The sequence below is a fragment of the Cinclus cinclus genome, chromosome 14 (genome assembly GCF_963662255.1).
Source record: "Cinclus cinclus chromosome 14, bCinCin1.1, whole genome shotgun sequence".
In the NCBI taxonomy this organism is placed as follows: domain Eukaryota; kingdom Metazoa; phylum Chordata; class Aves; order Passeriformes; family Cinclidae; genus Cinclus; species Cinclus cinclus.
In genome coordinates this window covers 12496555-12511441 of record NC_085059.1, presented here as the reverse complement: position 1 = coordinate 12511441, position 14887 = coordinate 12496555, and the positions used below count along the sequence as shown (strand labels likewise).

The following is a 14887-nucleotide window of genomic DNA, read 5'->3' as shown; positions in this document are numbered from 1 at the left end:
CAGACCTTCCTACAGAAAAAGCACCTGTGTACCCACTGCATTTCCTCCTTTCCTTGCTCACCAAAGAAGGTGAGTGTTACAACGCTGTGTTGTACAAAAGATGCTCCCTTGGTGATTTGAGGTGAGCTGGGTTTGGGTACATGCCCTGGGAAAGGGAAGTAAATTGTCTTCCTGGTTTAACAGGAGAAAATGTCATTGCTGAAGAAGCCCACCACCACCACCACAATTATTAAAGTGTTGTTAGTCAACAATGAAAGATTTGATGGTAAAATAGTCTTTGGATTTGATAGAGTTGGTGCCATATTTGGAGTCCATGGACCACATGTCCACAGCAGGTGCTGTAGGTGCAGGATGGGAGCCTTCAGTCAGAGCAGCTGAGCCCTCACCAACACCACACTGCTGGTCTGGCTCAGGAAAGCAGGAGACTTTCTTGTCTTCTTGGCAACACTTTTGAAATGAGAAAGAGGGAGATTTATGAAGTACCACAGAAAACAGCAAAGATGGCCAAGAAAAATCTTGAGTATCTAGCTGCTAAAAAAAGTTTCTTTGATCAGATGTTTTTAATGCTGCTCCTTTATGCAACCCTAAGTTAATGAGGGAAAGAGTGAAACCATTGACTTGATGGTTTTTCTGATTTGTATTAATTAAAACAATCACAACAATCAGACCAGATCACGGTGAAGCTCCAGGAGATGTGGACTGAAACTAAAATCCGTTGGCACATTTGCAGTCTGCTCTGAATCCCACAGACACAAATAGTGTTTGGCTATTCAGGTGTAGGTACCCATGTAAGTTATATGACTTTCAAAGGATCTTTACAATTGCAACTCTATTTGATTCAAAGATTAACTCTGTAATTTTAATAAAGCTAGAGGGTCTGCGCTGACCTGGAAGTTAGGGATTGGTCTCAGTTTGGCATCTTTTCATTGCTTTGAGAGAAAGTTCATAGCCAAGAAACATGGCTGCACTCGATGGGAATCCTCGCACTGTACTGACCACAAGGCCCCTACAAAACACCTGTTGGGAATGGAGCAAGGTTAGAGCAAAGGAATATATGGACTATTTTAAGAAGAGGAAGACAATATTGAATGAAGTCATGGTGGGATTCTGAAGAACCAGATATTTTGGGTTTGCTTGGAAAATACTTCTGCTGCTGGTCTTAGCTGAGGTCTGCACTAAGGAAGGGGAACAGAGTGGCAGAAGTCACTGGTTTGGCATCATTGTGCTCTGTGCTCTCTATGGACCCCCATCTGCAGATACCAGTTAAAGAGGTAAAGGGTAAAAACTGGCCTCATGGAGCTGGAGTGAAACAGAAAGCAAGAAATCTAAAATGCCTTCCAGTGTTGTCCTACCTAGCTACTGTCATAGGGTGACAGAACCACAGAGTGCTCTGGGTTGGAAGGGACCTTCAATCTCACCTGGTTCTAACCTCCCACCACGGACAGGGACACCTCCCCTAGACCACATTGCTCCAAGCCTCGTCCAACCTGCCCTTCCTTCCCTTGGCATGCATACACGTGGGGATCATGCAAACTCCAGGGTACAAGAAGGCTCTGTTTTCATGCAGGAAACGCTCTGACCCCCGGGGCTGGGTCTGGGGGCACAGAAGATCTTTGGCAAGCAGAGAGGGAGTGGTGTGGCTGTGAGCTAGCCCAGCCATGTGGGCACTGTTCCACACGGACAATTTTTCAGGTTTCACCTTTGAGCATAGAAGGAATTTCTCGATCAACTGAAAACCTGGCTTCCTTTGTACCTTGCTGAGAACTCTCACTACTGACTTTGGGAAAAATATTTGATGGAAGCTGATATTTTCCCATGAGTCTTCCTAAGGTCAAACTTCAGTACCCACACCCATACACAACCCAGCACTTTAATCAAGATAATAAACACCAGCTTTGAGATTTCCTTTTTCTGGTCAATCTATATTTTTTAAAAAAGATGCTGGCTCATACAAGAGTGAAAAATTATATGGCTTTTGAATGCTTGAACAGTAAAGTGTTTTTGAAAGAGCCTTGTCACTCCTGACTCCTGGCCTCGACTGGTCTCTCTGAACCCCCTCTCTACTAACACCACACCTGGTGCTTGGTGTGTGTGGGGACATGCACAAACTGCTCACTTTGGGGTGAGTCTGCTCACAATATGATTGTTCCAGGGGGTATCTCTGCTGGCCTATTTCTCACAAAATCACTCTGTTAACCACCAAGGCTCATCACAAGTCACTAATCTAAACACCACAAGTTCAGAATAGATGTGAAAAGGAACACCAGCAATCAAACCCCTTTCCAGGCTTTATAACAGCAAAATTCCCACAGCTACTGTAAAAAAAAACCATGAAAAATTTTGGCTCTGAGATCAGAAGCCCTTAGATTTAAGCATATAACCAATTTCCCCCCTGAAATTACTGAACTCTACTAAAAATCATCATATCTTGTGTCCAATAAATCCTAAGCATAGTGCTGACTTGTTTGAAACAGAATCAAGGTATGTTCACATAGTTTAGATAAAGCTTGCAACGTTGGGACATTCAGGATATTATTTGATTTATTGGGATGTTTTATTTTGTTAGGAAAGAGAAGTTTCTGGGAGGAAATTCAATGTTTTTGCATTATCTGTAGAGTAACACAAGACACCCAAGTTAAATGATAATGAAAATTTAGGATGAAAAGTCCAGAGAAATAAACTTTTCTTATCAGAATAAATAGACCTGGCTGTGGAGAAAGACAAGGGTATAGTTGTGTTTCTTTGTGTACATCAGGCAGTTATTTCCAGCGCTGAGAATGCTGTTCCTTTGTCCCAGAATTAAAACATCCAGCCCTGGGTTTGTCATTTGTCAGTTGTGTGTCTCCCAACATTTAAAAACATTTTCCTTACAAGAGCTGGAACCAGTCTTGCTATCAACTAATTACTCAATCCTACTGACAACTTTTTTTGGGGCAGGTTCCAGATGTGACAGCAGAAAAACTACAAGAAGTACAGAACTCCACTAGAAAACTCTTTTAGTTGTTAATTCAGGAAGGACAAGGAGGACAGAGAATGAGGATCTGGATGAGGAGGAGGAGGAGGAGGAAGAGGAGGATGGAGAGGGAAGGGAAAACCCATGGAAATTCCTGTTACAGCAGCCCTGCTGTGGAAGTGCACAGCATGTGGAATGCACAAGGCAGGTATCATAGAGCCTGGGCACCCTGTCCCCCATTTGATTGTCCAAGCACAATCCTCAGCATCTCTCCAGGTGCTTGTGCTTCACATGAATGTGACTTTCTTCACTCAGTGGCAAAAGCTGAACCAGACCACAGGCTCCTGTGACAGCTGGCATAACATTGTGGCATGTTGGCAAATACTGAAATCATACTTACATGTGATTTTGCAGGTTATTTTCCTGTTTGTATTTTCCTTGTTACATTTCTCTCAGAATGTGAGAAAATTAACACTTCAGAGCTAAGACTACAGGCTGTTCCAATGATAAAATGCACATTTATTTCAATATCAGAAGACATTACTTCCATAACCATTCCTTGGTAACACAATAAAACTGCAAACCCTTATTCTCTGCTAATCACATTTAGCTGAGGCAAAGTTTGCAGGTATCAAGGCTGCAAAAAGCTTGCATATATCTTTATTACACTAAAAGACAAAGTCAGAAAAGGGAGATAATTTGTTTGGCACGCAGCCCTTCTTCATGTTCAAAATGAAAGCAATTCTGATTTAAGAATGCTGACAATCAATCCTATCTTGGTGCAAAATGAGGGCAAGCAGCACAAAAGCAGCATTAGTTCCACCACAGCATTGACCACAGTGACCAGACACACACCCAGGGTGCCAGGACAGTCCCACTGGAATCAGTTCATTGACACCAAAGTCATGGAAACATTTGGAACAAATGGAAACATTTGACCTCTGCATTTTGCAGAAGAATCACAGAGGTAAGACTTTATACCTCTGATTTATGATAAGTCAAATTATATCCATGATAAAGTGCACTAACATGAAATGTTGTTTGAAGTTAATTACACCAGCAGTGTGTGACCCCCGGTCATTAATTTCTTCATTATGTAACATGCAAAATTACTCTCACTATTTTGATTTAGAAGGAATCTACACTATAATTACCTAGTGCCATTTTAATTATTTAGCACTAACAGGCTTTAACTGTCTCTGAACTCTGCAGATCGGTTTTTAACAGCGACTGTATTTTCCAATTGACAATTAAATACCTAACAACCAGATTTAACTTCAAATGTCACTTACTTTCAAGCCCTCGTTCTGGTAGCTCTGCAATATGCAGTCAAGGGTCCCTTTGTACTGGTTTAAATACACTCCATCTGCCTGAAGTCTACTTTTCACAACATCCATTGGAGTACATACTGCCCAGGAAACGGCTCCTGGAAAAATGCAGAAGTATTTGAATAATTCTTTCTCTATCTTCTTTGCCCACAGATCAATGAACTCAGAAATTCACATCTATCACATCATATTCATGCCATTTTCATGTCAGGGCATTCCCCCTACTCAGGCACAGAAAGAATCTTATTTCTGGAAGAAAGTTCCATATTTCTGGAAGAAGTGTTCAGATTTTGTAGGTTATACTCCTGATCAGATGCAGGCAACCCAAGAGGGGCTTCTCCAGGTGCAAGTACACCTTCTGCTGCACTTCTGGTGGAACATGGACATGCCATGGGAAGAGCCTGAGCTGCCACTTGGGATGATTTCAGAAAAAAAAATGGAGTCTTCTGATAATTCCATTGTAAAGAAAAGTTTGAGCTGAGGATACAGATAATGGGTAGGTACATCTCAGGCTGCCACGATTAGGCTCCACACAGTGAGATACCCTCTGAAGAAATGCCAATTTCCATTGATCAGCCTGCAGCTGAGTGGGATGGTTTGCCTCTGGAAAGATCATAACTGCAATCCATGGCCCAGCTGGACAGACAAGAGTTTGTTTGGACCTATGTGAGTGTTGGGGCATACTAGAAAAGCTATCCAGAGGCACCCAGGGCCTCTTTATTTGAGGAGAAATGGAGAAGGCATTTTGTTATCATTACCTGAGCTAAGGATATGAATCTGCAATTTAGAAATGGCCAAGAAGTGGGGAGTGGGAGTAGGGGTGACCTTTCACATGGTGGGGGACACACATGCCAGTTTTACTGGCACGTGTACACATGGAAAAAAGAACAGTAACATTCAACTGGGGTTCTGCTATGTGTGAGTAGGTGCACACCCTCCTGGTGGACAGCCAACAGGTTGAAGTCCTCTTGTGGAGGCATCTTGGCTTCACATATCCCTGGCAATGTGATTGGCAGGGTGCCCTGAGGCATCCAGGGAAATGAAGGCACTGTCTGTTCTCCACTGACAATGAGCCCAATGAAAGTCTGATAACGCAACTTCTGTAAAGTTTGTCAAGTCATAAAGTGCAGCTGTAGTGCCAGGGAACCCAGCCCTGGGGAAGGAAGGTCACTCAGTGCTGTGTCCTCTGCAAGTGTTCAGCAGGATGCGGTGGCCCTTGAGTCACCCCTGTAATCTGCCCTGAGAACCTTCCTGTTCTTGCTCTGCTAGTAGTGTGAGGAAGTAGAGGTGCTTACCTGCTACACCCCCTGCCACCCAGATAGAGAAGGGATTAGGAGAAATGCTTCCATCAGGAGTTATCCAGTCACAGAGCATTGCGTACGGGATGAAATAGGCACAGTACCCGGGAACATCCCTGAGGAGCATTGCTACATTGCCTCGGTATATTCCTGCTATCCCCTCTTTCTGTAGGATTGTCCTTAAGCAGTGAATTGGGCCTCGGTACACAGGAGATCCAGGAGATCCAGGAACTGTTGAATCTAGTTTAACGTTTGCTACAAAAAAACAAAAACAAAAACAAACAAAAAAACCCCCAAACAAAACGAAACAAAAAAAAACCTGTTAGAATAGATATATTGCCACGGAACTCCTCTCCAAAGCCCATTGCCATTTATTAGAAGTCACTGCCATCCAGTTTCTCCTACTTGGATCAACAGATAGCAAGGGGAAAGAGTTTTAGGAAAGGATCCCTTTTCAGAACACATTTAGACACTTCAAGACAGATTTGTCTTAGATGCATGGCACACCTCCCAATAGGTATGTGCCAAGTGAGACTTCCAAATAAGTTTAAGGCAATGTGCCAAATTTTCAGGGATTTTAACTTCAACTAATGCCAAGTCACATCTGTAAAAGCCTTAACATCTTCAGAGTCTGGCCCTTCCCATGCAGACCAAGTTGTTTTTGTAAAAGGCATTAGGTTGCTAAGCCATATGGAGGCTTTAAAAATTGACATCATATTGTTTTACCAAAGCAACAGAAAAATGCCAGCATTTCACAATTAAATGTCATGACTGCAATTGTGAGAAAGGTGAAATGCTGAAATTCAAGCTGTTCAGCTCTGAAGCTGCTCCATATCTTCATTTGGCTGTGCATGTGGTCTGGTAGGGTTCGCTCCATGCTGGCAGCCTGCAGTGGAATTCAGCTGCCTTCTGGGGCTGAAGCAGCTCTTTCTGCCTGCAGCTTGTGGACAGGGAACAGCCCCACTGCCATCCTGCTGGTGTCCCCTCCTGACCCATCCTGCTCACACCTGGGCTATCTGGCACCATGTGTGAAATAAGTCAGTGGTTCTTAAGTGTAAATGGGAAACTTCTGCTTTTGAACAGAGAAGGGTGGAATAACAGAGGTTTATGGGCAAATATATATGGGACTGAGAGGGAGATGGGGAGCTGGCACTGCTGCTGGCAGCCATGGTGCTGCTGCTGGAATCTCCAGGGGACCCCACAGCCCAGGGACTCACAGTTTCTGCAGCTTCTGGTCTTGAGCAGACCTGCCTCATGTTCCTTATAGATCCCAACTGGCTGGAAATGACATTGATGAAAACCCCACCCTTAAGCTGAGCAGGATGGGGTCCATCCTCAGGCAAAAGGGGGAATTTTTAGTCTAATTGCAGCAGCACAAGGCAACAGAAAGCCCAGTTTTGAACAAAGTTGTTGTAAAGATCTGTGTACGTACCAAAGACTGGCAGAGACAGGAGGAAGAAACTCTCGCTTCCTACCTTTGGTGTATGGCTGTGTTTGCATCTGTAGCCTTATCTTGACCAGTTCCACAGGAGTGCCAATGCCCACAGAGATGACCCCTGCCACGATGCTGGCCAGAGTCATGTCAGTGAGCGACGGCGCGGCGGCCGCGTCCCCGTGGCGGAGCTGACTGAGGATCCGCTGCGTGTTGCTGAAGACACCGAACACCACGGAGCTGTAGATGCCGATGCTGGCCAGTGGGAAGGACATGCCCTTGAAGAAGCCAGCCAGCTACCCAGGAAAGGGAGCAGGGCTTAGGAGTCTGAGCAGGACTGAGCAGTGTAAACCCCACCTTGTCTATCATGTTAAAAATCACGGAATCACACAATGGTTTAGGTTGGAAAGGACTTTGAAAGTCACCTTGCTCCCATCCCCTGCCGTAGTCAGGGATGAAATGCAAATCCAAGCAGCAGATGTCTCTTGGAACCAACTGTTTGCACATGCTGAGCAAAGGAAATTGGTTCATGCTGCTAAAAAGGCTTATAAAGATTGTGCAGAAGACAGGATATGGTTGAAAGCACAGGAAGCCACGTAGAAGTGCCTCATATAGACAGTGTTTGTTCTGGCTTTACCAAAGTCAGCAAAATCCCTCTGGGAGTCCTTTGCCAGTGGGATCAGCCAAAAGAGTCACTGTGGATACATATGGAGACACTGATCATTCCGTGCCAGGGATCTCTCTTTTCCCTATAGGAGTCACCAAGTGGGTTACCTTAGAGTTAAGCAAGAGAAGGCTGTAGGGATTTGCAGGCTCAATTGCAAACTTTATTGGTCGTTATATAACTGCTGGTGTCAACAGTATTTTGTGCAATTGCTTTATGTATTTATCTACTTATTGACTTGCACTTTCTACCAGCACACTTAAAGTACGATGAAGTACTTACAGACTCATTTCTGTACACCGTGAGAACACACTTGAGTGTATTTCCATATCCTTGTCCAGCTTGCAAACGAGTCTGCAAAAGACATTTGTAAAATGTAATTAAATTCCTATGCTTCCAGCCTAATGGAGGCTCATGGTACGTAAACAATATGTACTTTGCTTTGAGAGCAAGTCCTTCCGTAGTCATAAAGAGAACTCAGCGATAAAATAAGATATATCCACCCACTTGAACTTTGCCAGAAGCAAGGCTAAGCAGGATCTCACAGGCTGAAGCTCTCTGCAACATCTGGAATCAATGGCTGTCAAATTGCTCTCCAGTCAGGTGAACTGGCCACCCTGACCCGGCACAGCAGGCTGCTGGTGTGCAGTGCTGTCATTGGCAAGGGCCTGATTTATGTGGAAATTGGAGAGTGGTGTGGTCTTCTCCATTTGGAGTCTCTCAGGGAAGGCTGGGATGTGTTGTAAAGAGAGGAGAGGTGAGCTCCCCAGGAGACTTCTGGGGCCCTTCTGCTCCAAGGTGAATTTTAAGACACAGAGATACTAATTTGAGCTAAAATAATTCAACACCATCTCAGAAATTCTCTATGCTTCACTCAAAAACACAGTTTCAAAAAAAGACATTTTATTTCTGGCAAGCAAGTTGGTTATACACCTTCCAACAGATGTAAGAAATGGCACATAAGTCACAACAAAGCCTACAGGAGTAAACATTTCCCCTTCTCATTTGTATATATTTAGATCATCTTTCAGTCAAACTGCTCAGAAGGTTGCGCTAGAAACATCCTAACAAGGGATGCATGGAAACACTGTTCACTTCACAGAACCTCAGGCCTCATCTTGGCTGAGGCCAGAGCTCACTTTTTTATAGAAAGACACACATGCTCCATTAGGAATGTTTTTAGGAAATGGGGACAACATTTCTGACTACACTTGTCAGCACTGCTGCTAGCAGTGAAGTCTGAAGGGACACTGCCAACCCGCGCTGGAGGGGTGGTGTCCAATCCCCTCCACTGGCTCAGCCCTGATTTATACCAGGGTGAAACAGGAAATTGTTTGGGAATTTAAAGCCCAAAGGAATGTGTGTCTGCCAGAGTTCATTGCTGGTGGCAGCTTCTGGATGGCAAACAGCAGGTTGGATGGCAGAATCATTTGGCCCAGAGCCTGCAAGTGGCTTCCAGTGCCACCATGGGACCCTGGCTGGAGCAGGAGGGACCAACGTCTGTGTTCGCCCCTCAGCCCAGGCTCACCCCTCGCCCCGGGGTGGCTCCATGCAGCTGTTTGCACACATGGAGCATCCCTGCTCCACTCCAGGCCTGGCCAGAGGCCACAGAGAAGCAGCAGCAAAAGCAGAATATTTACTGAGCGCTCAGAACAAGCTGGTACATGAAGATGCTGCTGTGGCTCACACAGCACACGTTATGCAATGTGGGCAGGCCCAGGCTATGGGTGCAGACCAGGCACCCCATGACTCACACTAGGGATAAAAGGGCTGGAGGGGGGACCAGGGGAAGGTGGCTGCACCCTAAGTGACCCAGGACAAGGTGACCCCAGTGCCCAGTCCTGAGTTCCCTCCTGGCTTCATCTTGGTCCAGACATTTCCACTTTGCTTCTACAGGCTTGTTTTTTTCTCTTTTACCCAATAACCAGGTATTTAGAGGTCCAAGTTAATATATTTTTTGAGTAACTGGGGGAAACTGAGTGTTCTCACACACATATCCCTTGGCTAATCTGTTAACACCCAGCACTGAAGTCCCTGCTGGCATCTGTGACAAAGTCAGCTACTACCAGTATGGATATACCTCTGGAAAGTTCTTCCTTTTGTTATGTTTTGATTAGATAGGGCTCTTGGGTGACACCCAGAAGCTGAAGAAAGTTTTAGGGAAATGAATGCAATGGGTAGGATGAAAAATAAGGGCACAGCTTTTAGAGTTTTGCAAGGACATAGGAAAAAACAGCTGCTGGGGTTTGATGGAAGCTGAAACGATGGGAATAGATGGCTGAAGGGGGAAGAGGTGGCTTGATGGGAACTGTGGTGCAGATGCCACTTGCCCCACAGAGCCTTATACTCAGTCCTGCTTCCTCCCCCTGATGGGGAAAGACCCCTGATTCCCTGGAAGCTGCAGATGCTGCTGAGCAGCCCCTCTGCTGGCCTAGTGGGGTGTAAAAACTCTTTTCCACTTTCCTGCTCTTGAATTTGGAACAAAACAAGTCTGCCTACTTGGCATTCCCCAGGCAAAGCCTTGCCCAAAGCCGAGAGCAACAGAGGGGGCAGCCTGACAGTTGTCTTTATAACTACTGAAGGATGGGCTTGCTCTTTCTTGGCAGCCAGAAACTCGATGTTTCCAAGTAGGTTTCTTATAGCCAAACTCCCTCAAACCAGGCAACGATGCCATGACCACCAGCCTGGGATGGGGATTTGCTTTGGCAACGTTGGCAGAGCCTGCCTTTGCCCTGCCCATGGCTGGGTGGCATGGGCAGCCTTGTGGCTCTTTCCACGTGGGGTCTGTACCCACCTTTGCACAGGGATGCCCTCGGGGATGGTGTCACTTTACCAGCTCAGAAAGAATAGGGCTGGTCGGGCATCTCCTGATCCCAGGAGAGCCTGGTGTGTACAAGGGGATGGCTGTGATGGCTGGGGAAGGGACGTGGTGTGGGCCATGCTGGGCCCTGCCTTCTTGGCATCACCCTCCAAAGTTCTTTAAGGTGCAGACATGACCAGTGGCTTTTGGGTTTGCCACAGCTGGCAGCCATGCCTGGTGCCAGAGCCAGGCTTGAAGCAGAGTGGGGAACACAGTCACAGAATTGTAGAATAGCTTGAGTTGAAAGGGATCTGTTAAGGTCATCTGGTTCAACCTCCCTACAGTGAGCAGGGACATCTCCACCTAGACCAGGCTGCTCAGAGCCCCATCCATCCTGCCCTTGAATGTTTCCAGGAATGGTCATCTCCACCTCCCTGTGCAGCCTGTGCCTGTGTTTTACCACCTTTGTATAAGACTTCTTTATATCTAATCTAAACCTATTTACTTTCTGTTTAAAACCAATACCCCTTGTCCTATTGCAATGGGCCCTGCTAAAAATTCTGTCTTTATTTTAGACCCCCTTCAAGTAAAAGAAGACCACAATAAGATTTCTTTGGAGCCTTGTATTCTTCAGGCTGAACAACCCCATCAAGGGCAGAGAAGATAAAGTGATGAAAGCTGCCCAGAAAATGTCTGGGCAAAAAAAGAAAGGAACAGGATCTTCCTCCTATCTCTGCATCAGTAGGGATGGTCAGCTTGGTTGAGTCAGGATGCAGTGGCGTGTGCATGGGCTTGTCTGCATCACGCTGACAAATATCTTCTTACTTCTCAAAATCCTTCAGTTGGAGGGATAATTATCATTAGGGAATCATAAACACTGTGTGTCACAATAATAATTTCAGAACTCTGCCCTTCCAGTGTTACCAGCACTAGGAAAACACATAAAAATGTGCCTGCAGCAAAACAAATACAGTTCCCTCTGTGCCCTTTGAATACTAGTCTGTGGCAAAGTTCAATAAAACATTGGCAGAGCTGTTCAGTGAACCACACATTAAGTAAGGCCAGGTTAATTTTCAGCATTAATTCTCCACAGAGGAACTTACACGTATCAGTCAGTTCTTTTAGTTTCTCATTCCAAATGAATACTGGAGAGGAAGAAAGTCTGTGAAAACATTCCAAATTTCCCTTTGGGATAAAGTGAAGGACCTTCAAGGCCTCAGCTAGAGAGAAGGTCTTAATTGGTGGAGGTTTGGGTGGTGACATGTGAACACTGTTCATAGTGTTTTACCTTGACTGTGTCCAGGGGATGGCTTGTAACCACACTGGCAATTCCTAGGGATGAAAGCAAAGCATTATGCAAAACATTGAAGCTTTTGTGGCAGGACAGGATGCAATGAGTTTAGAGGAGACAAAAGATTTCCATTGGAACAGTTGTAAGGGGCTTAACCAGAGCAGTGACCAGCATGATGCCCTGTCCCTGACAACAGTTAAAAGCTGAGCTTAAACACTTTTCCATGTACACTCTCCTGGACTCCTTCAGCTTTACATCTCAAAGGCAGCAGAGAAGTCATGTTTGTATATTCTGCCCAGGACCAACCCCTTTTGCACTCTTGTAAGTTCACGCAAATTTTTAGCCTCAGAATGGTGAGATTCCTGCTCAACACAAGGCAATGCTTTCTCCTGGCTCAGAGTAATGTCCTAGCTGGCTGCTAATGGGACCTGTGAATTCCTCATCCTTTGCTGTTTTAAGAGCAGTTTATAGAAATACCTATCAGAGAGGATTCAGATACAGAGGATCCTGCTCTGTATAGATCTCTCCAGTGCCATCCTGCTTTCCTCTCCATGGTTCTCTGGGAAGAAATTGGCTCATATTGTCTTACCATTCACCCACCTACTTACACCGCTCACTGCCAAGAGCTGTCATGTCAGCACAGAGCACAGTTTGGTTTCCCTCTTCTCCAGGAGAATGGAACACATGTGTGCCATGGCTGGGATATGGTTTTGTGTGTTTGTTGCAAACAACACTGGCAGGCTTTAGGTTTTGTGGAGAGTGGGTAAACTGTGATGCTTCCTCACCATCAAATCTCTGTGCAAACCAGTGCCCACAGGTGCTTTGGGGACTACATGTAATTTCTCACTCATAGTGAATTAGTACTGAAAAGAGCATCACATCCTTGGTCAACACATTTTGACTTTTCTAAAAATGTGTTTTAAAAAGTCCCCTCTCCTCCCGGACCTGGGACCGTACACGGTCTAGTGCTTTGCATGAAAACTCTCAGCTGCCACCAACCATTGCTGAGTGCTGGTGGCTGTTCACCAGGATGTCAGGACATCCTGACCCGCTGCCAGGGGTGTCCAGCAACAGCATAGGGCAGTGGGGCAGAGAGAGCAACCACAGCCTACAGAGATCCAAAAATCAGCTGCCCAAGCAAATTTTTGACAGAGGTTTTGGGTTTTTAAGTCTGCTAACCAATTAACCTAATCTGGCAGGACACCTGTGAGCCACCTCACATCCTTCTCCTGTGTCTGGTCTGAAGGGTCACCTGAGCAGAGGTTTGCTCTGCGGTGGCTGGTGTCACAGTGGACCCTCCATCCTGCTGCAGCCCTGGGGGCAGCAGAGCTGGTCACCCTCACAGCTGGCAAACCCAGTGAGCATCTCTCAGTTCTGTAAACCTCGTCCCATTGCTGACGTCTCTACGCGTCGTTTGGCATTCTTTTCTTTCTGTCAGCTGTTTCCCGGTGTTTGCCATCGGAATTCCCAGCAGACAGGATCAGTCCCTGCCCTGGCCACTAGCCCGGTGACAGCGGTGGGACGGCGGGGTGAGAACCCGGCAGTGCCTCTCCCGGGCACGGGGACACGGGGAGTCCCGGGTTGATAGCTGCCAGCCCCCTCCGAGCCCGGCGGCGCTTCCAGCCACGGGGGCAAGGACGGGAGAGCCGGCGGGACCTGGGGGCAAGAGGGGTCCTCTGAAAGTCGGCCCCGCACAGCAGCATCACACAGTTCTAAACTTGAATTTTAACTATCCCGCCCAGGGAAGCGGGATTAAACCGCGCTTGTGCACCAAATCGACCCGTGGGAAACGCCGGCCGGAGGCACGGACCGGGGGGGGAGCCGGAGGGTTTTATCCACGGGCACCTCCGCCGTGAGCCCTTCGCCTCCTTCTCACCCGCGCTCACGGCATCACTCACCGCCCACCAAGCCCGCCACGAAGTCCTGCAGCTGCACGCTTCCCATGCTGCGCCGCCGAGCCCGTCCCGCGGGGCTGGGGGTCCCGGGCGCGGGGTCCCAGGCGCGTTCCGCGGCTCCGGGGCTCTGTGATATCAGCGCCGCCCGGAGGCGCCGCCGGGGCCGCGCAGACACCGCCCGGCCGGGGGAGGGTCGCGGTCCGGGCGTGACCGCGGCGGCAGCGCCGGGGCTCGCCCGTCGGGGGTGGGGGCAGAGAGGGCCGAGCATCGCCCCGCGGCCGTGGCACCGAGGAGCGGGAGGAGCAGCGTCGCTCCTTGGGCGGGCGGCGGGGGACGGGGCTCAGAGTGAAGGGGGGAAGGGATGGGGATGCGGGGAAGGTCATCTGCACTCGCGAATTGAAGATGTAAGTACAGGGATAAAGAGTATCCCACCCTTAATCGCTTGAAAAATATCTCCATTCCCTTCACTGAAATGACTGCGTCATCGTTTGAGGAGATATTCCGATTTCCTGCGTAATCTTTCCGGGACGTAACCCCAGTTTCTGTATTTTGGGAAGCAATGAGCAATTGCCCCCCGAACCGTTCCTTCCACGTAATAGTCACAATTTTCTTAAACATCTGTTACATGCTTCTCCCTCTGTCCTGTCATTCCTAGAGTGAAGATTCCTTATCTGGTTTATCCTCCTTTTATGCAAGATGCTCCTTTTCACCCTCCTCAATAATTTTTGTTTAGTCTTTCAACTGTTCAGCCAGAACCACAAGTGATAAGAAAGAACTACTCAGCAGAATAAAGATATTTTTTGTTTTCATCTCAAACCCTTTTCTGGGGATTCGTAACATGCCTTTCTGATTGGGGCTGAAGGCTGGGCTCTCTCTTTTAAATCATGAATACCTGATCTTGAGCCCAGCCTGGCTGTTGTACCTCCTCTGTGGCACTTTCAAATAGTAAATCTAATGTCTTACACCTGAACAGCACCTGGCTACTCAGCTACTCACCATCCTCAACCAGCTCTCCTTGTGCTCACCCATTCCATCAGAAATGTCCTCTTGCACTTCAGGGGCATGACTGCTCTGAAAAAGATGTCTTAGCCCTTGGCCACTGTAAACATACGTCTGGTTGAGGTTTATACTACAGCCCAAAGCAAATTTTATTCTCTCTAGGCTAGGTTTCTGTAGGTGGCAGTTCCTTGCTTCGGTTTTTGATGCTTTCTGACAAGATTGGCATC

At 47.0% G+C, this 14887-nt stretch overlaps 1 protein-coding gene across 1 annotated transcript; it reads right to left on the bottom strand.

Moving 5' to 3' along the window:
• Positions 1 to 894: 894 nt before the first annotated feature.
• On the bottom strand, positions 895 to 13710 carry SLC25A48 (solute carrier family 25 member 48). The gene is made up of 7 exons (XM_062502233.1): positions 13665 to 13710; positions 11764 to 11807; positions 7958 to 8029; positions 7055 to 7307; positions 5577 to 5834; positions 4246 to 4379; positions 895 to 1017 (listed from the first exon to the last, which is right to left on the bottom strand). The coding sequence occupies exons 1-7, from the start codon at positions 13708 to 13710 to the stop codon at positions 895 to 897; spliced, it is 930 nt and encodes a 309-aa protein (XP_062358217.1).
• Positions 13711 to 14887: the final 1177 nt, after the last annotated feature.

Coding starts and splice junctions, on each gene's coding strand:
- SLC25A48 (XM_062502233.1), bottom strand. CDS start 13,710: ATGGGAAGCGTGCAGCTGCAGGACTTCGTGGCGGGCTTGGTGGGCG. Junction 7,308..7,957: donor CGGTGTACAGAAATGAGTCT/GTAAGTACTTCA, acceptor TTTCCTGGGTAG/CTGGCTGGCTTCTTCAAGGG. Junction 5,835..7,054: donor AACACAGCCATACACCAAAG/GTAGGAAGCGAG, acceptor GTTTTTTTGTAG/CAAACGTTAAACTAGATTCA.